General features: G+C 37.7%; 1 protein-coding gene across 7 annotated transcripts in view; it reads right to left on the bottom strand.

Moving 5' to 3' along the window:
• Positions 1 to 23596, bottom strand: part of pard3bb (par-3 family cell polarity regulator beta b) — a 292683-nt gene that overhangs the window by 87318 nt on the left and 181769 nt on the right. For all 7 annotated transcript variants that reach the window (XM_042730941.1, XM_042730943.1, XM_042730946.1 and 4 more), the window contains 2 exons: positions 16143 to 16352; positions 10543 to 10768 (listed from right to left, as the gene is read on the bottom strand). In XM_042730941.1, coding sequence (XP_042586875.1) covers positions 10543 to 10768; positions 16143 to 16352 — 436 coding nt within the window. The remainder of the gene's footprint in view (positions 1 to 10542; positions 10769 to 16142; positions 16353 to 23596) is intronic.

Raw genomic sequence — 23596 nt, 5'->3', positions numbered from 1 at the left:
CCATGAAATCAACAGATCTGAATGAAATACTGATCAATTGATCAGTTACAGTAGGGCGGCAATTGTATATTTGTTCATGAAGTAATAAAAAGTGATATATGTAATCTGAATGATAAATGTGAACTCTTATTCCAAAAGAGCAGAAAGAGAGGAAAATCCTGTTTTTCATGATACATCCCCTACACACACACGCACACACACACACATACACAAGCGTGCGCAAAATCAGAACAGTCTGCATCCTGTAAACACAGACAAATTGGGTCAGAAGGAGAATCAGTTGTCACCAGCTAGTAAACATAATATAAACAGTATATTTCATACTGCACACACATGCTGCATATGATTATTAAACGACTTCCAGAAAGAAAAGAAAAGCACTGTTCCTGCCGCTCCTATTTAGCTGTTCCCATTCATTTCCACTCAAATCTACCATATTCTCGTGCTGATTGTTACCTTTCAGAGCCTGGTCTAAGCAAGCCTGCCACATCTTCAATCTTTAATGTAATCAAAGGCAGGAACAGGCCTGTATTGAAAAAAAGATAAGTCGAAACAAGAGCCTTACCACAGAGGTGCTACAGACGAAGGGAAAAAAAAGACAATGAAAAAGAAAAGACCCATTCAGCGGTGGGACACATAGACCCAATCACATATTCATGCCATTTTCCATTCATCCAATCATCTTAATCAGAACATTGCATCTTGGGAATCAAAGGGGAGATGATTGAACTTCCATTAAAGAGGCCTTTTAGTGATTCATATGTAGATGGAGGGGAGAACAGCGGCGGCCAGTTAGCTACTGTATACTTCCACTCGAAACGCACGCATGAACCTCCCCGTGATACCGTTACCATGGTGAACCGAAGACTGAGACGACCATACCCTTTCACAGAAATAAACCTATCTCCAGATCACAGTGCTTTTAAAGGTGAGCTGGGCGCCAGTGTGGGCAGGTGTTGTCATTGATGACTGACATGAGCCATTTTATACTCCTAGTAAAGATTCAAATTGGGATTTAGCAGAGGGAAGCCGGTCCTTGATCTATATTGTAGACGCCCTACATCTGATAAAGAAACCGGCAATGTTTCTCACATTAAAGGTTTTTGGACACTTAAAGGGATGGTTCACCCAAATATGACAATTTGATGTTGATCTGCTTACCCCCAGGGCATCCAAGATGTAGGTGACTGTTTCTTCAGTAGAACACAAACAAAGATTTTTAACTCAAACCGTTGCAGTCTGTCAGTTATATAATGTAAGTGGATGGGAATCACAGCTCTTAGAGTTTACATGCATTTTTTTCATGAAAAATTTTTGGTTAAATGGGACTGAATTCATTCCGATTGATGAATCTGAATGTAGTGTTTACATGAACGCTAAATAAAGTGATCGGGTTAATGTGCGCGTTTATATGTCACAAGCTTCAAATCGGAATTAATTTTTTTTTTTTTTTACATGCGCACACTGCACAAATATAGAGTTTCTCACACTGTTTGCACATAAAAACCACTCTCCTTTACAGTGTCTTTATTTGTTTTTAACAGCATAATTAATATTTATCCATTTATGGATAAATATACATATAAACCGCTGTGTCATGCTGCTCATATTTACAGAGCAATAAAAATGTCTCCCTGCACCCAAAACGGGTTGCCTGTGGATGAGAATCCAAAACAAGGACTGGTCGGAGGTTGTCCTGCTCCACTTCACAGTTGCCGAGTGAAAGAAGAGTTTTATAATGATAGAGCACGCATTTTTATAACACTTTATTTTTTAAGGAAGAGCCATTCGTTCCATGCGTCATATGTCATTATGTTATTTCTGCCTCATTGCACATGCACAGTCCTTTCAGTTTCAGGGTTCAATCCGATCGAGTGTTTACATGCACTCTCAATCGTATTAGAAAAGGAATAAACCACCCCCTTCAATCCGATCAAAATTTCATTCCAATCGAGCTCAATCGGATCGATTAAGATGTTTACATGAAGGCTTTTCAGTCTGATTGAGCCATCAATCCGATTACAAACTGATTATTTGGTTGTGTGTAAACGTAGCCAATGATGTGTAAAGACACAAAATGATCGGTCTGTGCAAGAAACTGAACAGTATTTATATTGTTTTTTACTTCTGATTCACTGCAATGTCCACACTGTCCTGAGCACGTTATCAACAGCCACCGTGTGACTCGTCGACTTCTTCTTCTTCTTGCTTTACGGCAGATCATTAGGAGTGTCATAGGAGTGTCAAATGGACCATTGCTACTCTTAATTGAGATTGTAGATAGTGTCAATGGTCTATTTGTGAGACAGACAATTATAAGTCTGCAAACTGCGTAAAGAAAGAAGAAGAAGAATTAGGCGCCGGCTGTTGAGAACGCGCTCAGGACAGTTCGGACACTGTGTGTCTTTACACATCAATGCATCGTTATGAGCCGCAGGGCTTAATTTGGTTTTGTTTGTGTATGTTTTTTTGACTCAAAAAAAAAAAAAAAAAAAAAAAAAGCTGTGATACCCTTTCACTTCCATTATATTACTGACAGCAATGGTTTGATTTAAAAATCTTTGTTTGTGTTCTACTGAAGAAACAAAGTCACCTACATCTTGGATGCCCTGGGGGTAAGCAGATAAACATCACATTTTCATTTTTGGGTGAACTATCCCTTTAAGAGACACTTAAAATGTCATTTCATTAATAAAAAAAATAGGCATCTGAAAAAAGGCATAAATACATGTTTAGTTTAAATCACATTACCTATGAACATCTACCAACATTTGACAGATAAAATGTCACACTACTTTTCATCTTAATTTAAAACCTAACAAATACCATTTTGTGAAATGTTATGCTTGAAATTATTATTTTTTAAAATAAATGCCAGTTTTTCTGATATTTTGTTTTATAATGAACTGACATTCATAAATTTTTAAGTGTGACTGATGTGTCCAAATTGTTTCTGGGGTTTCTGTATAGACCATCACGTGCCTCTGCTTCTGCCGTTCTGTGCGGGGTGCAGTGATGTCACTTCCTATCCAAAGGCTTTTTGCTGATAAGCATCAGACTTGGTTGCTGACTTGATCGAACATACAAACACACAGCAGGAAAGACATTAGGAAATGTGTTAATTGAGAGAGAGAGAGATGAAGAACAAGGGGGCCGTCGCTCCGTCAGCAGGTCTGTGAGGATAGGGGTGAGGTAAGCTGCACCATCTGTGACTCTGACACTTGTTTCAGAAGCTTTTAGAGGCCATTAGCACACTCACTAAAGGTCACACACCAGTGCTCAAACACACACACACACATACACGATTAAAAACATGCATACAGACATTTTCACATATAAATAAACACTGATTTACAAACAGATGCAGATATACAATAAATCAACCTCAGTCAGGCTAAATATGAATATGACAAGAGAAGAGTAAAGGATGCTGCCAGCATGTACCTGTCAACCTCACTGAGCATCATCCTGGTGTAACAGTGCCTTTGAAAGACAACAGTAAAACATGAATATGACTCAACAGTGCTGCAGACTGTGACGAAAACGCTCAAAAATGTGACAATAAATAAATAAAAATGTGTGACTATTTAAAATAAAGGCAGGGAAATTAAAGATTAGTAAGGAATTGTTAGTAGTTACATCTCGGGGACATTCACACAATGTTTCACCTGCTCTATTTTCATCATGCATACTGTAAGTCAACTAAACAGTACAGCAAAACATTTTTGTCACTTTACTATTTAGTGATCAGTCTTGTTTTGTACACATGCAGTGATTTAAAGAAGTGGCAACTGCATTCTACAACTAACTACAAATGAATTCACCAAAATTATATGCACTGTACTTAAATGAACAACTAGTTAATGACATACTTAAACATGCATCAGGGATGTGTTTGCCAGATCTTGTTAGAAAAAAACAGCAAACAAGAAGTCCAAATAAGCCCAAAATAAACCTAAATAAGTCCAAATGCTTTATATTGGAAAAATACCGACTGAGGTACACTTTATTAACTCCATATAGTGGCTCACTTTATAAGTGAAGCTCAGACACCAAGCCCAAATTGGCTTATAATAAGTGGACATGGCAACACTACAGGAGCACACTTTGTGAAGTCACCTTCTTAGCATAAAACACAGCACCAACCTCAATAATGATTTTGTTAATTTGCCAGACATAACAAATCTTTGCTAACTAATATTACTTTAGTCAAGAATAGAGATGTCTATTGGGTTAAACAGTTTGGAATTATGTTTTTGCTCACAGCTGAGTGACGGCAAAACTTTGCTATGGTCACCAACATGCCAATTATTTGCATTTCGGGAAAAGCATGCATTTAAATACAGTGGTTAATCTGAAACGTCACAGTGTGTACGTAGAGTTTCTATTGGTCAATGTAAACATGCACTAAAGCTTTTTTGACCTTAGCAATGTGCCTCAATTACCTAGCCATCTTGCGCAAAGAGCACTGTATTTTCAAGACACTTTATCAAGCTTTAACTCAAGACCTTTTCATTTATCTGTTTTAAAACGCAAGAACAAGAATACATGTGAACACCCCCTTAACCTTAAAGCACAAAGCAATGTTTCCTTCATCACTATTTGGCTTCTTTTAGTTGAGTCATCCTTGCTATGCACAACAATGAATGGCACAATCTGTGATGTCAAATTTGTGAATGCATAATCTTACGAGCTGATAGGTTTGAATACTCTTATGAACCAGTTTGTTTTAATGAATCAGTTGAAGGGATTCACAAATCAGTCTCAAAAGTTATTTCCACAAATAAATTATTCTTATGAACCAATGTGTTGTAATGAATCAGTTGAACAGACGCATGAATCAGTCTCAATAGTTCTTTCCACAAATAAATAATTCTTATGGACCAATTTGTTGTAAGGAATCAGTTTCACAGATCAGTCTCTAAAGTTCTTTTCACAGATGACTAACTTTTATGAACTAGTTCATTTTTATGAATCAGTTGAACAGATTCAAAAATCAGTCCCTACAGTTCAAATGAATAACTCTTATGAACGAGCAGGTTTAAATGAATCAATTGAACAGATTCACAAATTGCCTTAATACTATTTCTTTGCTTTGTTTTAAGTCTTATTTGTGTTTTTTCATAAAGAAAAGGTCCATTATCATGGCAGCTGTGGTGGAATTCGCTGGAAGGCAAAATGGTCAAGAGATGTGAGGATAAATGAGAGGAGAGAAGCAGAAGAGCGAGAAAGAAAAGAGGACAGCTGGTGACAGAACGGAGGGAGTGGGCCTGCTGCAGTCTCTGTTAATTGCAGTAGCAGGAGAAGTGAACATTTGTTCTCACTCTCTCTGCACTATATAAACATCCACAGAGAGAGCAACACTATCATTACACACACACAGGAACAACTTCTTTCTTTCTCTTTCATTTCACCCCTCCAGTCCCTCAGCAAACCATCATCACTTATCCTGCTGAAAAAATTAAATCTTAAAGGTGGTTTGGTGGTTTTAGCTGGTCTAGCCAGGTTGGGAGACCAGCCGACCATCTCAGTTTGGTTTAAACTGTTTTTTTTTTTCTTCAACATGGTACAGCGTTGCCTTCAAAACGGTTTATCAAACATGGCTGACCTAAAAGATCCTGTTAATTTCTTGCCTTACAAGGTAAAGCTGCAAGCTGCATTCCTCCCTCGCCTCTAATGGGAGACAGTCATATGTTCGGTCACAGTTTTACATGCAAGCCAAGAGGCTTTGAGGAACTGCAATTTTGCTGAATTGCTCCACATTAAGGTTAATTATGTAATATTTCATTTCTGATAAAAAGTAGCAGGGTTGATGAGATAAAAGTGAAATCTGGAAGTGTTTAACACTGTGTAGTTTCACTGAGGGACGTTTGAAGTGTCTGAAAAGAAATGGCTCAGATCTGGCTTCAGGACAGAGGAAGATTACTGCATATTATGGGTAAAAACAAAATAAAATAAAATAAAATACAGCAGACATTTCAACTCTAAATTTGGAAAAAAATACACTGTAAAACTTAATTACTTGCTTATTTCTATGAGTAAAATGAGTAAAATCACTGTAATTCACAGCCTTGTGTTGTATTACAGTGTGCGATTACATTTGCGGCAGTATGTTTCACAGGACTGTGTGTGTTATCCAGTGTAATATCTGTTGTTAAGTGTGTGTGTTAGTGTGTATCACAGCAGCAGAATGAGGGGCATTTGGCAGTCCACACGGGCCTCCATCTGTCTGCAAGATGTAAAACATCCTAATGGGTCCCCCATCCTCCACCTGAGGCTATACCTTACCCTACCATAGAGCTACTCCGTCTCTCTGTCACACACAAACAAGCTGTAAGGTTCTCCTGTGGTGCTAAATCATCAGTTTGTCACACAAACACACTATACTAGTAATTTACCACTAAACTTCACAAACGCATGCATTTATACACTCTAACAATACTAAACAACGTGCTGTACACACACATAGAACATGGTGAAACACAAACAAAACTCAACTCACAACTGATTCCAATGAAGTCTAAACATGTTATACTCTAGTGAGCATAAACTCATATTGCAGACACAAGCAAAAAATCATCAAAAGGACCAACAAGTACAAACCTAATATTAGAATACATAAAGCATTCATGTTAAAAATAAATAAATAAATAATGCTATTTTTAATATTTTGGTTTTTACAGTGCATCGGAAAAGGCTAAGAGAAAATATGCTGCTTAATAAAGGGTGTGTTAAAACAACAGAATGAGGGAAATAACAGTATTATTGTATGACTTAGTAACCTGTAAGGAGATTTTGAAAGGAATGGCTTGATGTAAACATCTGGCCTTTGAATGCTAAGGACTGAGAAATAGCCTGACATAAATGGTTGACATAAATCCTCTTTTGTCATATGTTTATCACTGAGCTGCAGGGCCATATCCTGGCTTAATGTCCCAGATTTGCAACACCGCTCTGACCCACAGACACAGCTACCACCAGATCAACACGGCCACTATCAGCAGAATGGACACTAGCCAGTGACTCCCACTGGGTACTAAATAGTGGCCAGTAACACTGAATCTGAGCCAGGCAAAGAACAAAATACCATCCACACTGGCCAGCTTAAGATTTAACAGACACATATAACATTGAGATGGAAAACAGAGGAGGAAACTGAGTCAGAAAATACATATGTCATCTAGACAGTGACAATGTCTACAGTGTTTCTGACCTCAAATAAGAGATCTGTGTTCAGTATCAGAGAACCCGAATGGTGTCTGTAGCCATACTGGCTCACTTTACAACAAGATCGCTGACATTCAGTTGAACAAATCTTCATTTGATGGTAAATGCAGTTTGTGAATTAACAGCAAACATGCCTGTAAGTACATAAAGGTTTAAATCCCTTTAAAAACTCTAAATGAAGACTTTGTCTTCAACGAGAGACATTTTAAGCACTTGGAGAAACAGATTTACAGTCGGTGGGGTTAGAGGTCCTGTTTCTCAAGGGGCGTCTCAGCTAGTCTGTACTTCACCTGCTCTTAACCTTTGAGGTCAGACATCACAAACACACATAATGCTAATTGAAAAGGGCAGTCAATATTTTTCTATCGATCTACAGAATGCTTGAGATGCTTCAGACCCTGGTTGCACGTAAAAAAAATAAATAAATAAAAACAATAAAAATATTGGAAAAAGGTTAGAAACCCTCAACATTATCAAGAGCAGGCCACTTAAAGCACAATATCAAAATGAACTATGTAGCTTAGAGTTAAACCAACTAAAATAACATGAAAAAATAGGAGGCCACAATACAAATGCCCATTTGGAAGAGATTATTCTCTTGGGAAAACAATTCATTTATAGCTCATTCATCCTGAATCTGCTGATTCAGTACAATGTTTAAATGAGACAACTGTCTCAAGGTGCTTTCCAGTTCATCTTCAAAAAATTCAAGCTTCCTGGGGGTGATACCAAAAATGCAACAGAGTAACCTGACTTGTCTTAAAAGGGAAATTGTTTGGACATGAATATCTATAGTCAAAGGGGATGCTTTGTGTATTTTAAAATTATGTTGTCACCAAAAAAAAAAAAAAAAAGTGAAAAAAAGTGAAAAAAGTTATGCTAATATGTGATCAAATACAGTACAAATAATATTGTACAATAATATTGTGAAATATTACAAATCAAAATAACTATTTTCTATGTTATGTCTTTTCACATTTAATGTATTCCTTAATTTTCAGCAGCCATTACTCCAGTCTACTCCAGTGGAGATAGTAATAATTTTTTTCAGGATTCATTGATGAAAATAAAGTTTAAAAGAAATAGAAATTAATTAATCTTTAATCTGTACTATTTTCATTAATTTAATGCATCCTTGTTAAATTAAAGTGAACCTTAATTTCTTTGTTTGTTTGTTAATATTACCCTCTACATAAGAAACAGCTTATACAAATGAATAAATGAATAAATCAATCTTAATTCCAAACTTTTGACTGGTAATGTATGAATAGGCCTTCAAGTTAACTCCCTGAAAGTCTCAAAGAATAAAGGGATTTGGGTGGGTTTATGTAGATGCACAACCTTAAAATAATGGTCATGTTAAGCAAGACTCATCAGTTACCCCAGCTATGCAAGAGTGTTCACATTCCCTGGAGCTTCACAAAGTTGACTTATGGAGAATTTTACTCTTCTATCAACACATTTTCAGTCCATTTAATCCGTGGATATTTGGCCTGCTTAGGGTGACAGGGCAATCTCACGGCAAAAGATTCTGGGTTACGTCAGTTTTGAGCAAAGGCTGTGTCACATTCTGTGGTGAGCAGCGTCACCGCACAGCTCTCAAACCCACATCTCTAATCCCTGCTGCCTGCCAAATATAAATAAATAAAACTACGGTGGTATTCAATAACCTTTACATCCCTCACCCCATCAACCGCTGACAAGCCAACACATAAACGCTTATCTCCCCAGAACAACGGTGCACATTAGAATGATTGCATTGGTGCGGGAGGAGAGCTGGCCGCAGTGGGTGCAGACAGACACACGGAAGAGGAAAAACAGTGGGATCAGGCAGAGTCAGACCGAGTCGGATTAACAGAAGCAAGAGCCGTATCATAACCCGCATTTCCTGACGAGTCAAAACGGTTCACCTTGAGAAAGACACCAGCTGAATCAAGTTCCCCGGCTGTTTTCCTCACTCCGCTGTTTCTGTTTCTCTCTCTCTGCTGGAATATTCTGCATGTTGCTGTAACAGCATGGTGTGCCTTTCAGTTTTCCCGGCAGTCATCCAAATTAAAACAATTATAGAGCTAATTGCCCGTTAGGTGGAGCCTGCCGGGGCGTCCATGCTCTGATTTGTAGAATCACTCATGCGGGTCGTCCTCCACTGTGATGGAGCCGCCCGGTCTTGATGGTGCCGGAGCCAGTGCCGGCCGGCCGGCCGATCGACGGGCAGATGGGCAGGGGTTGGCACAGGTGCCCACCGTGATGCAAATTAGGCCTGGCACTGGCACAGTGTGAAGACAGGGGAGATTGAGCGCTGTGACGCAGAGACGGCGTGCCATATGGAGCTGGGGCTGACTGCTCTGTTTACCAGCGGTCGAAGTCAGTTACACACACGCAAGTGAGCCGAAACACTTTCAACCGTGAGTATGAGCCAACCGAGCATCCCAACAGCAGCTCAGGCCAAAATTCCATCTCACAACATGTGACCGACCAGCGACCCATCACCACAGTTTAGCTTGTGCGTCAAATCAACAGTCATCCATCCTGACCTTCACATGTGTGGGAGAATCTGTTAATCAAACCAGCCTTCATATGAAAATAATTTACTCACCCTCACATCATTCCAAACCTGGCTTCTTTCTTCAGTGGAATGCACAATAATCACTCTTTGAATTAAATTACAATAAATAGGGACTGGAGATTTCAAAAACACCATTAAATAAATGATGTTATTAAAAATTTTGAAAGTTGTTTTTTACTGATATTTATCCTAGCTTTTATTAGAGCCCATGGCAGGAGAAGTAGGAATATAAGATCCTTGAATAATTAGCTCTTTTAGGTCTGATCTCTTGAATGAATCAGTCGATCTGATTTATAAAACTGAAGTGTTCATTCATCAAAGTGACTCAATCCAGTAGCAACAATTAACAGCTCACTGGAAAGATAATGAGTGAATAACAACATTTTGGACTATTTACCACAAGAAAATATTGAATGCCTTTTAAAATATAGTGTACCAGTCAAATGGACATCTTTCATGGTATTTTTATGGCGCTTTTGTGTCTTTTTGAAGCTTAAAAGCTTCTGTCACAATTCATTGTATTTGCATGAAAAAGAGTGAACAGAACGTATTTCAAAACAACATCTTTTATGTTCCATAGAAGAAAGAAAGTCAGACAGGTTTGGAAAAACATAAGGGTGAGAAAACTATTTTTTGAGTAAATTCATTTTCCGGTGAACTGTCCCTTTAAGAGAGACACAAAACAACAAAGAAAGAAGAGGAGAGGGACGGACAAAAGGAAATACAAACACAAAGAACTGGGGTCTTGCCTCAGCAACCCGAATCCTTTCTTCTTGGTCTTCTTATCCAGCTCATCACCAACCTCCTCTGATTTCTTCTTCTCTTTTTCCTTTCCCTTGCTTTTCAACTTGTCTTTCTTCTTGCCTTTGGTCTTCTTCTTCTTGTCTTTCTTGTTCTCCTCATTGTCTCCTGCACCTTGTCTGGAGGAGCCGCTGGCTGGAGTATCTCGTCCAGAGCTCTGATCCGACCCCTCATCTGTTTCAATACAACAAGCAACCATAAAATATGATGAATATACAGTGGTCTAGCATAACTAAAATTACATACATTACACATTTCTTCTTGCATTATATACCATAAACTGCACAAATATATCTACCACAGTATAAATAGCATAGCAAAGCCTCAACTGGTTTCACAAATTTCTATATTTACACAGTATTTACCTTCAAAACCGCCTAGTCCTAGTACGGCCCATATCTCAGTTAGACTCGTGGAAATATAAAAGATCTCTTCTGAGATATTCTTTCAGCTAATCTGCCCTGGAGCATCAAAAAGTTGCTCACATTATCATAATCAGAAGGAAACAGAAAGAAGGGATGCGGATAGAGATAGAGAGAGGGGGAGGAAAAGGACGAGGACAGATATGGATAGAAAACGTGAAAAAAGAGGCTTGGGTAACTGAGGAACCTGCTGACATAACCATCTGTTACTGGCTATCCACTGTGGGGCACTGTGTGTGTGTGTGTGTGTGTGTGTGTGTGTGGTGATCAATCGCGGCTGCATTATGTGTCTGCGCTCTGAGGTTTGTCAGATGGTAGCGGCGGTGCTGGGAGCAGATGTACGTTTACCAGGCCGCCTCAGAGAGCGTGTTAAAAGAGAGATGAGGAGACGTGCGAAAAAGCATCAGTCTTTCATAAGCCTCACAGCGGCCATCTAACTAACCCTCCACTTGTAGCTCAGGGGAAGGTCCCGACAGACCTGCACACTGAGATTTATTGATGGCTAGTTGTATCTTACAGGCCAAAATATGACAAGGGAAAAGACAAAGAAATTAGTGAGGGAAGAGACAAGAAAGATCTGGGCTTGTAAATGAAAGCTTGCAAATAGTGGTCAACCAATATAGTTTTCAATGGCCGATATTGATGTGTAGAAAGTAGGTGACCAAAATATAGACATGCATTGACAAATGGTAAACAGAATTGTGAAAACTACATTTACAATTACTTTTTCGCAAAGCTGTTGGTATAACTGATACAAATGAGAACTCCTAAATCGAAATTGAAGATAAAGATTAAGGATACACATTAAAGATACACATAATTAAAGAAAAACATTATGAGCAGTATTTAATACAATCAAATATGTTAAACAAAATTTAAAAATGAAATACGTTACTGCCATTTTCTGTTTTAGTATTATTTAAAATGCATTTCCCAAACAGGGGGCCTCAGCAAACTTCCATAGGGCCCGATTTAAATTTAGTTATGTTAACAATCCTAATGAAAATTATAAAAAAAAAAAAAAAAAATAAAGATCAAACTGACATCATATATATACACAATAGTCAACATTTGAAGTGGATCAAAACCTTTCATCAAAGTTGTCCTAAAACCAAAACAATACCCGTACTTGTCAACTTTGATGAACTTTTTTTGATCCACTTCAAATGTTGACTACTGTATAAATATATATATATATATATATATATATATATATATATATATATATATATATATATATATATATATATATATATATATATATATACTGTATATCATATCACATGGCATTAACCGCCAATGAGGAACAGGAAAGTCTTGAAAAATAAACTCCCCTTGCTTTGGTTATCTGGTGATACAGAATACATTACACTAAATATGACTCTGAACCGGTTCCATCTTGAATGACAGAGATAAACAAAATAAAACAAAAAGAAAAGCAAGCAAAACTCTCCCTGAGCCGTGCCTACACAAACTTTATCTATCGGGTTCGAGGACATGTCGGTTCTTCCGAGGCTTAGTCCAAGGCCAACAGCAGCATCCGTTTCCCCATGGCCTGATTTCTACACAAACAAATGCCGATCCGCTGTTTAAGCTAGCATTGAAGCGGGTGGCTCGGTAATGACTGTACAGCCGTCCCTATTATTCAGAGACACAGAGGAACCTCAAAGGCCTGCTCCAGCTCCCACTTCTCTAATATGCATCAGAAAACTCTTTTGTTCGGACCAGCGCAAAGGCTTATTGTAAATATCAATCTGCTGAACACAATGCTGAATGCCGGGGGGAAAAAATGGTGCGAAAGGATAAAGAAAAAAGGGGAGATATTTCTCATCATGCTCACATCCCAATATGAGAACGCTTTAAAAGAGCAGGGCTTGAGGACTTAGAGAGCAGTACCTATGCTCTGAAAGCCTTACATAATAAAGCTATAATGACACTACTGTGAGCTCAAAGTGAAATAATGGAAACCATTTCAAAGGGAAATAAATCCCTTCCTTAAATGCCTCTCTGTTTATCATCCTCACTGATGTATGGCCTTTGATATTTATATGGTTTCTTCTTCATGTGAAAAGACTGCATCCTCTTAATTTTCTCCTCGGGTGGTGGTGTAGTGGTTCAGGCTGAAGGCTTGCAACTGAAAGTTACAGGTTCAATCTGTGCATTTTGGGCTTATTTGATCATGCTTTCATTTTTTCAAGACTGTCATACTCTGCTCTGTTTAACACACTGATATCACAGTGATATAAAATAAAAGCAGAATGTTTCATTCTGACCATGTATCTGATTTAAGATTTATTGGAAATATTTTCTCAATATCTGATCTCCTAAACCTCGCAAACTTTGGCACGTCTAGTTCTTCCTCAAAACTGAAAATTTTTGCAACACAACATTCTCTAGCAGACTGTTTCCTGGTACACTGATCTAACAGAGTGGTGGAACTATGACGTCACTTTGTAGGCAAAAACCCAGAAGCGAGTAAGCACTTTAGCACTTCGGCTTCCATAGCCCCAGAGTCAATGGGTTTTTGGAATGGAAGTTTGATTAAATCCCCTAAAATAAGGTCCAGCAGGATTTATTGGCTTTTAATGCACCTTATTTCGAAATGTACAGAAAAATGTGCTTTCATATGTCTTTTAGTTATGATTATTTCATTTATTCACTATACTATTTATTACTAATGTCTCATTTCCGTTTTAGATTGGCTTTGGTTTTGTATTTATTCCAGTTTATATGAAAAAGTTCATGAAGCGTGGATTAAAATTCATATACAGAGTAAACCTTTTCACCGAACATGTTAAAAATAAGTTTGAAAAAGTTGTCAGAAGCTTTGTGGTGGTGACGTTGAAGGCGAGCGACCGTGCTGCTGTAGTTCGTTTTTAGCTTAAGTTTAGCTTTTAAGTTCTTGCACTTTTACTTAGGCTTCAAAATTCATAAAAGCTATATTATTTTGATGGACAAAACGTGTAAGTTTTATAAACTATGGTTGAACACAGAGCTTATTTTTTGCGATAGTCCAAAAGCCTGTGGAAGAATCCTATTGGCTTTTTGTCGAGGGAACCAGTGTGATGCTAACAGCCGATTCGCCTATAAAGTGACGTCATAGTTCCCCCTCGCTCCTGAAGTTGTGTAGCCGCCAATCAGACTGCATCTGGCCATTTTCAGTCATCTCTTGCTATTTTATATGCAATATACATCGGAACTACTGTGGTCTGCCAGTGGATGTGCTGACTGAAAGTATCATCATTGTGCCATTGAGCAGGGCACTTAACCCCAGGTTACTCCAGGGGGATTTGTTCCTGTAATAAGCCAATGGTTCATGCCATTCAGTAGTGGCACTGTGTGAATGTCACGTAAACAAACTCCACCATAAATAAAGATTCTAATCTAACCTGTTAAAATCAGCTCCAATGTTATCATTTAAGGGTGCAAGGACAAAAAAAGAAAAAATGAAAGAAAAACAGATGGAAATATTTAAGTGTGACATACCCTAGTGAAAAATAAGTGTGCTTAATTGCATTGAATGTGCATTGAAGTTAATTTCAAATGCTAACAAATTAGGGGGGAAACCTCTAGATAATACAACAAAACAAAATGCAACTGAATGCATGACTTGATTGAGTTTGATTGAGTTTATTAAATACATATATAATATTATATATAATATTCTCATAATGCTTTAAAAAAGTGCACTTAATTTATTGTGTTGACTAACATACTAAAGAACATGTAAAGTATTATATTACAATTTTAACTGTAGTGATATTTGATATTACATTAAAACATTAATTTTAATTACAAATATATTTAAATTACTTTTGTTTTAATAGAAATGACATATGGTTTAATTTACCATAAATGCTTGTCAGTACATTCAACAATACACTTTATTTATAAGACAATATAATCAATAATAAAATAACAGATAAAGTTGTACTTAAGTCCAACTTAAGTGGGTCCAAAAAAAAAAAAAAAAAAAAAAAAAAACAATACTCAGCTTATTGAATGTAATAAACTATAATTCTTTTTCATTTAATTTCAATTAATATGCAATTGACTGTCTTAAAATACTACATTCAGTATTTTTGTGAAGTATATTGTTCCTTAAGTACTCTTTTTATATGTATGCTGCTCTTTCACAAGGGTATGCATGAATAGATTAGTAAACACACGTATTTACAATATAAAATCTTTCTCTCTCCCCCTACACACACACATACAGATTCTGGCTGGATAGAATGCAATGTTTAAACTTTTCTCTGAACACAGGCAGAATATCATCCCACAACAGAGACGGTAATGAAAAGTGAGAGGAATGCTGTGTGCTTAATTACTGTGCTCAGTAATTAGTAATAAGCTGCTGCTGTTTTCTTGACCAGCAGATCACGGTGTGCACACGTAAGTGTGTGTGTGGCATCTCCACGTTGAGGTAAACAGCAGATGTAAACAGCAGAATCACACGTCGATGAGCAAATGAGTAAATAACCTGATAATTTGTGTTAATGAGCTTGTTTTGAAGCTATGAACTCATCACTTGGTCATCCTAAATTGCACTATTGAACCACATCTCAGTTTAAAATTTCAGGAAAAAGCTTATAACGACGAGCTCCGGTTTTATCTTGATCTCCACGAATAGGGAAGTTAGATACTGCTTTGGGATGTGTGTGTGTGTGTGTGCATGAGACAGGATCTTAAGTCTTCAGCTGTGCTGTATCTGTTCGCACTGACCATAATGAACAACCCCTCTCCTCTCTCACACTCTCTCCTTCTTTCGCCACATGTCTGTAGTCTGTCGTCTCAAGGAAGGGCCAATTAGGCTGGTGTGTGAGAAGAGGAAGCACATGACAGGGACAAAGCCAAACACTTTACTCTCAATTACTCTCCCTCAGCAGTCACTGACATCACTAACACACATCCACAATCACTACAAGTACTGATGTAGACTTATGGGAGTCTATAGGAAACAAAGTGATATGTGGAATATAGCAACTACCGATTTCGTTAAAGGGGCCACAACTTACTTTTTTATAGTTATTTCATATTACTTTTTTTTTTTTTTAATTAAAGAAATTACACATTGCACCTTTACAATCCTGTTATTGTGTTGCTGCTGTATTTTGGGTGCTCACCATCATCCTCCTCTGGCGGGCCGTCGTATGATTTGTCGATTGCTGCCCGGAAGCTCTCGTTGCAGCCACGCCCTCTCACCATGTGTGGGCGGGGCCTGTGGAAGGGCAGCAGCTCATTCCTCTTGGCCTCTGTCATGGCAGTCTGAAGACTCTCTAGAGAACTGGACTTCTTCAGGCCTAGCGTGGGTCCCAACTCCACCCCTCCACTAACTGAGAAAGGACAAAGAGGAAAAATAAAACCACATAATGACACTTTAATACAGTAGTTGCCAAAAATCTTCTCCACTCATTTTTGCAGTTAATTCAAATAAAATTAAACACTGTACAGACTCAATTTGAAGTTTGTTTTCAGACCATTTCAATCAATCGGATATTTTTGAGTTTTGTGCATTAAAAATTAAGAAATTTACGAAACAAAAATAAAGATACCCCCCAAAAATAAAACTTCTGTCATTAATTACTCACCCTCATGTCGTTCCAAACCTGTAAGACCTTCATTTATCTTCGGAACACAAATTAAGATATTTTTGATGAAATCTGAGAGCTCTCTGACTCTGTATAGACAGCAACGCAACTGAAATGTTCCCAGGCCAAGAAACGTAATCGGTAAAACAATCCATGTGACGTCAGTGGCCCAAATTAAAATTTGCGAAGCTACAAGAATACCTTTTGTGCATGAAGAAAACAAAAATAATTTATTTACCAATTCTTCTCCCCGAGTTACCGTCTTCTGCCATTTTGAAGGGTACCACTATGGATGTGTGCACTTTCTCCTGAACGTAAACAATGCTGTTTACGTTGATTACGTTTTTTTTCTGGGGAAATTCTAGGTCTGGGAACATTGCAGTTGTGTTGCTGTTTATGCAGGGTCAGAAAGCTCTCTTAATTTGTGTTCCGAAGATGAACGGAAGTCTTCCGGGTTTGTAATGACATGAGCACAAGTAATTAACGACAGAATTTTCATTTTGGGATGAACTATCCCTTTAAGTTTGAACATCTCTCATTGATGCAATATACTTATACTAATAAGTTAATCAAAACTGTCACCATTTGTTGCATACAGTTATTTCCACAAAAACAGGCTTAAATAAATAGTCGTTTTTGGAGGATTTAAATGTTCTTTCAGTATACACTCATAAACACTAAACTCAGCTGTAAAAATTTGTATATTATTTGATTTTTACAGTCGTTATAGGGTCTTAGCACTTATGGCTTTTGTAAACCTGGATATAATATTACACTGAAAATAAAAGTGAGTGATTTTTCTACTTGTGTTAACACATGTATTTTATGTTTTGTGGCTTAAACACTGAAAAAAATGGCAAGTTAATCAACATTTTGCCATAAATGCTGTTGACTTTGAAACTTGTATTCAAAGAATGTTTGCCATTCAAAATATAACTGTCATCATACTGTTTGCATGCTACATTTCTTTTTTTTACATTAATTGGTAATTTGAGCAAAAACAAAGACATTAACCTAAACTTGAACTTTTAAATCTATCTTTTGCTCCCTAGCAATCACTGGTATTAGGAAACTTAATTCTAGCATCAGCGCTTTATGAAAGACTCGCTCATTTGTTTCTGTGCTAATCAAAGATGGTGGGTCAATAGAGACCACTGGATCATTTCCAAATGCATTCTGGGAAGAAGACAAAGGAAAACGTTAACAATGTTTGAAGTGCCAAAGGTGGATCTTTATAAGACTGAGCATGTATGTGAGTGTGTGTAAAATTGTAAACACTCTCTCTCCTCTAATGAAAATTACTTTTTAAACATGCGCCTCCACAGGGAATGATGGATGAGAACTCTATCCCGGGACTCGTTTCTCCATCAATCAGAAGCACCATCTCTCTCTCTCTCTCTCTCTCTCTATCTCCCTTTTTTCCATCTCTGCATACCTCCATCCTCGCTTTGGTCGACCCCACCCTTCTCCAAACATCTCCTACACCCACAATCATTAGCTAAAGCGCTGCAGCTCCCAGAATGCATTCATGAATCAGGAAGTCATCGTATCGACAGGTGGTGCGCCTCACTGGAATTCCAATCAGCCTGGCCTGCTGCCGGCACCGGCCCCTTTTTTTGTTTGGCTAATGGCCATTTAAATGAAAGTGGAAGTGGGATCAGTCGTTTAATCTGTGTGGCCTCCAAACTGCCAGAGAATGCCAGACGAGATGAGCCCAGCCCGGCCCAGCTGCATGCTTTATGCTCTCAGGATTATGACACGAGAGAAATTTATGCACATGTAATTTGGGATGTGGTACAGAGAGAGAGAAAGAGAGAGCGAGAGATGAGGAAGCAGGCGCTGAGAGACAGGGAGGGTGAACGGAGATGAGGACACGGCTGGATGAGAGGGTCTTCATATAGCATCACAACAGATGCCACACCTTGAAGTTTGACAAGAAGTGAAAGTTCATGGAAGTTCAAAGGATGACAATGTGCATATGTAAGTGACATGCTGATTTTGAGATGGCAGATACAAAGAGCAAGAGCAATGTAAAAAATTTAATAAAATACATTAAAAAAACTTAAAAATTGTATAGTTGTCTTAATTATTTATGCACTACTTTTAAAATTCTGCAGTCTGTAAATGTTTTAAACGCTTTTGAAAGAAGTATCTAATGCTCACCAAGGCTGAATTTATTTGATCAAAAATAAAGTAAAAACAGTACTATTGTTCAATTTCCCATTTTAATGTATTTTAAATTGTAATTTATTCCTGTGAAGGCAATTTTCTGCAGCCATTACTCCAGTCTTCAGCGTCACATGATCCTTCAGAAATCATTCTAATCTGCTGATTTGGTATATTACATTGTAACAGTCTGTTAGTTAGTTAACATGCCATGGACTAGCTCTTCTAGCTGAAGAATGGCACTTTAGAAATTACAATAAATTATCGCTTTCAGCTAACTGTCATATGAGTCCATGACTGACGTTAACATCAGCACATTGTAAATCCTGATATAAGTGATATATTGTAAAACTTGTGAGAAAAGACAGTTCGCAGTGTTTCAGCGTCACTTCTCACATCATGCTTCACAATGTGCTGACGTTCACGTCTTATTAGCCTTATTAGTTTATTAGCTTATTAGCCCCTGTGCGAGAGTTGGTCAGAAGTGATGGTTTATAAAAAAACGTTTGAAAAAAAGTTTAAAATTTAGTATTTTTGATAAAACTTTGATTCATTACATGGGGTTGTATGGATTACCATTGTGTTCACTTTGTGTGTTTTTAAAGCTTCAACTTTGGAGCTCCCATACATTTGCATTATATGGACTCTCATAGAAGACAAAATCTTTAAAAAAAAAAAAAAAAGTGATACAAATCTGGGATGGGTAAATGCGTGAGTAAATGATGAGATAATTTTAATTTTTGGGTGAAGTACCCCTTTAAGTTTGAAAATGAGCACTAAGTATCAGGCCACAGCCCTGAAAACATCTGACATTTGCGGTTTAAGAATTAATTAAAAAAAAAAACAAGTTAAACTCATCAAGGACTAATCCTGAAATTTCACCAGAAACGACCAAAGCAAACCACTCTTAAATTGGACTTTCAAGCACATGCTGGTGGTGGATCATAGGGAAATGTTCATTAACAGCAGTATGGAGCGTCGGTGAGTAGGAGAGGTCTGCTGCAGCTCATTGCAGGGCTGGATTTGTGTGAGAGAAGGTTTATAAATAGCAGGCCACTGATGTACCAGCCAGCGTGACTGAAATGTTCTCTTTACAAGCACAGTTCGTGTCACAAACGTAATTACTTCTGTCCCACGGCCTGCTGATGAAATTAAGCAGCTTTTGAGAGGCCTGCTCTCTGGAGGTCTCCAAAACACTTTTGGCTTGGAGATGAGAGTCTAATGTGTGTCTTGGGATACTAGCGTGCTTTAATCAGACCTACATACATGCTGAAAAAGGGGAGGGGCTATTAATTGTAGTCATCACCTGATTTAAGGAGAAGTCAGATGTGAGTGTGGACTTTAAATTCATCTTCTAACAAAAATAGAGGCTAGAGCTTCATCTCAATTAACAATTAATTTAGTATCCTACTAGATCACAAATAATAGCCTGTTGTCAAATGTACAGTGCATGATAGTATATGACTTTTGAAGATTTTTGTAGTATAAATGCTGCATGATCTTTGGAGTAATATTTTTTTTAAAGACATGGGGGGGGGCTGTTTATAAAAAATATATAACTAATACATTTTATAATATTATATAACCTTTTTTTTAAATCTAAAAATTCTCAATTTTATATACCAGTTGTTTAGAATCTTTAGAGGCCGCTTTAATATATATATATATATATATATATTTTAATTGATAGACAACATTTAAATAATATCAACTTTGGATTACAAATAAATAAATAATTAAATAAATAAAAAAGAATAATCAATTTTAAATAATAATAATAATACTATCATAGAATGCATATTAATTAAATCATTATAAAGCTGAATTTTTTTTTCTGTCAGTGCATAAAAGTCAATGCAATTTTAGCGTCAAGTTAGCTAAGAATGATGCAACCCTACCCGTCCATCCATCCATCCATCCATCCATCCATCCATCCAACCATCCATCCATCCATCCATCCATCATAAATGTATGTATGAATGAATGAAGGAATGTGAGGCACTAAGGCACTATATTTTGAAATGAACATCTCAAGATATAGATATTAGCATTTAGGTATCAGTATAAGACAAAAATTATGACGTTGTAGAATATTATAGTACCAGAGGACTGACATACCACATTCTCAAAAGTATGTGGTATTGCTGGTAACAGTACATAGCGAGATGGCTGTTAACATTGTGGTTTATTATGTAAACAGCAGAAATATTTTAGGAAACACCTTTTTCATGACAACTTAACACTATAAAAAATAATGAATGCAATATTATTGTTGCATTTTATGTTGTAGAATAAAACATGAAAATATCCTAAGCTTGTGTTAATCACATGTATTATTTCAGACATTAACTGATGGAACCAGAAGTGCAAAAATATCTGGCCTGAGGCATTGCCAAAATGGCCACTGAGTGAACTAACTTTATTTCAAATCACATTTAACAGACACTGTAAAGAGAGGGCCATTTGGAGTCTGTCACGCCAAAGATGGATCTCCTGTGGTGGAAGTTAGGAGAAGAGAAATGTGGAGCGTATAATCGGAAAGGTCAGCCATCTCAGTGTCACTTGTGTTCTCCTGTCACACTCAGAAACACTTACTCTCGGTTCATAAGTGCAGGGTTCAGGAAGCAGCTTTCTGCAAGTTACACTCCTACATACCTCATGTCCCAGAGTCTGTCAATCAAACTCGATGGTGTATTCAGGCAGGAAGAGAGGATAGAGACACATACGCCAGTTACAGTTCAGACGCTCTGTGACATCCTACACACAGTAAATCTGCTTTCCACCGGCCCGTCTGGCATCCATCATCACAGCGCAGGTATTAAAAACCTGAAATCCTGCGCTGTTGATATTTCGCAGCAGGAGATGTATGGCTTTGATAATTGCCTACGGCAGACTTTTAAAAGGCATCTCATAATTACAGTGCACCTTTATTGGGTTAGCGTGTGTAAGGGGGTGTAGCAGGGGTCGCTGGCTTTTGGAGACTGATGGCTGTGGGTGGAGGGGTCTGTCACTTTTTGAGTGCAGGGTGATGGATGGTCACTTGCACTGGTAACCAGCACACACCATTAAAGCTCGCCATCATACCAGCACAAGACAGAGAAACCCTCCGAGCCAGAGCTTTCATCTTATTTTGATGTAATAAAGATTGTATCGATCAATCAGAAACTCATTATGAGCCCGATCACTGTAGGCAGGGCTGGTTTTGAATGTGTGAACGTGAGTGTAGGGCCCCACAGATCTGTGACTGTGAGCTGAGCTGACTAAACACGTCACAAACAGAAGTACAAGTGAGGGAACACGTATGACAGGACTCTACATCAGTGCTTCTCAACCAGGGGCCCGGGGCCCTATAGGGGTCTTGGAAAAGAGGGCCAGAAGATGACTTAAAATTATTTAAAATAAGACAAAACAAGCATTAAAATAGGCCAAAATACCTAAAAATCAAGAAATATCTTATTTGAATTAACCTCCTTAACAGTTTTTTCTTTTGCAAAAATGTTTAAAAAAAATCTTACTGCCCCCAAATGTTTTAACGATAGTGTACAGTTTTTCTTAAACTTTATCTAGTAATCACAAACAAAAGAAGTCATGGAGCCTTTGAATATTTTGGACACATAGTCAAGTTGAAAACCACTGAAAATAACCACCAAAAATAACAATTAAAATTAGATGAACACTTCAGTGCACTGAATACAAAGTCTTAGCTTGCGACTATAAAGATGTGATTAATTCATGATTCACTACACAATTAGATTCAAACTGAAGTTTTGGTCTCTGACTAACAGTAACAAATTGTTGCTGCAAGCGCTTGGTCTTTTTCTGATCTTTTCAGTCACAGTCTGCTGCAAACATAACTGAACAATCATATGAACAGAAAACACTGCAGCACCTTTGCAATCAACAGAGACTAACAAAGATGAGCGAATAAAAGTTACACCAGAAGAGGTGACTTCATCGTTTATTTGGATGTGTCTAAATTTATCCAGGTATACCTAGGGAAATGCACTAGCACACACAGAGAAACAAACAGATGGCTTTCTACAGCGCAAATTAATCTATCAATTCAAATCAGTGAAATATGGCAGCTTTCAACTTGAATCAACAACAAACTCCCTCTCAATCGTGTACAGAGATTAGTGTGCGGGAACACGCGAATGAGACAGAGAGAGAGAGAACAGTGTGGCATCAACAGGCCAGAGCTTGGCAGCAACTTGTATGTTTTCAAAGTCAAAATTACACAAGAGATGCATCAGACAATAAGCAGCATAGTCTTGCTCACCACAGCCAAACTTCAGAGGACTTCTGCACAAACAGGGTACAAAATTCATCTGCTCAAGGCTGATGATTTGAGTATTTTCTGAAACTACCATTTTAATGAAAATCTTAAACTAAGAATGAAATTAAAATCATGACCAACTTTTATTCAATATTGTGACATCCAATACATCCAAGTGAAACAGCTTATTGAACCACACAAAATGCTGGGTGGAACTTGATTTTGTCTATTGGGAATTGATTAGATGCTTATCATTTCACATGAGTGACAGGGTGCTGGAAAGCAGGGACTGAAACTCATCTGGCCACTGGACAACCTTATAGTCTGTGCAGTGCAACATTTCATGAAAAATAAAAATGGTCAGTTTTGATTTCATGGTCATCCAGCTTAAATGCAATGAGGGACAGAAGAGTAGTGTGTGACAATATACGAAACAAGCTGTAAACACACACACAGACAGAGAAGATCTGCTCTGGAAGCATATGACTGCTGGAGAGAAACAGAGAGATGTAAAAAGCCTGATGTTTGTTAAAGAGGAGGTTCTGGA

This window comes from Cyprinus carpio, chromosome B9 (assembly GCF_018340385.1).
Source record: "Cyprinus carpio isolate SPL01 chromosome B9, ASM1834038v1, whole genome shotgun sequence".
NCBI lineage: Eukaryota > Metazoa > Chordata > Actinopteri > Cypriniformes > Cyprinidae > Cyprinus > Cyprinus carpio.
Note: the sequence above shows the minus strand (reverse complement) of the source record. Positions and strands in the feature narration are given on the sequence as shown.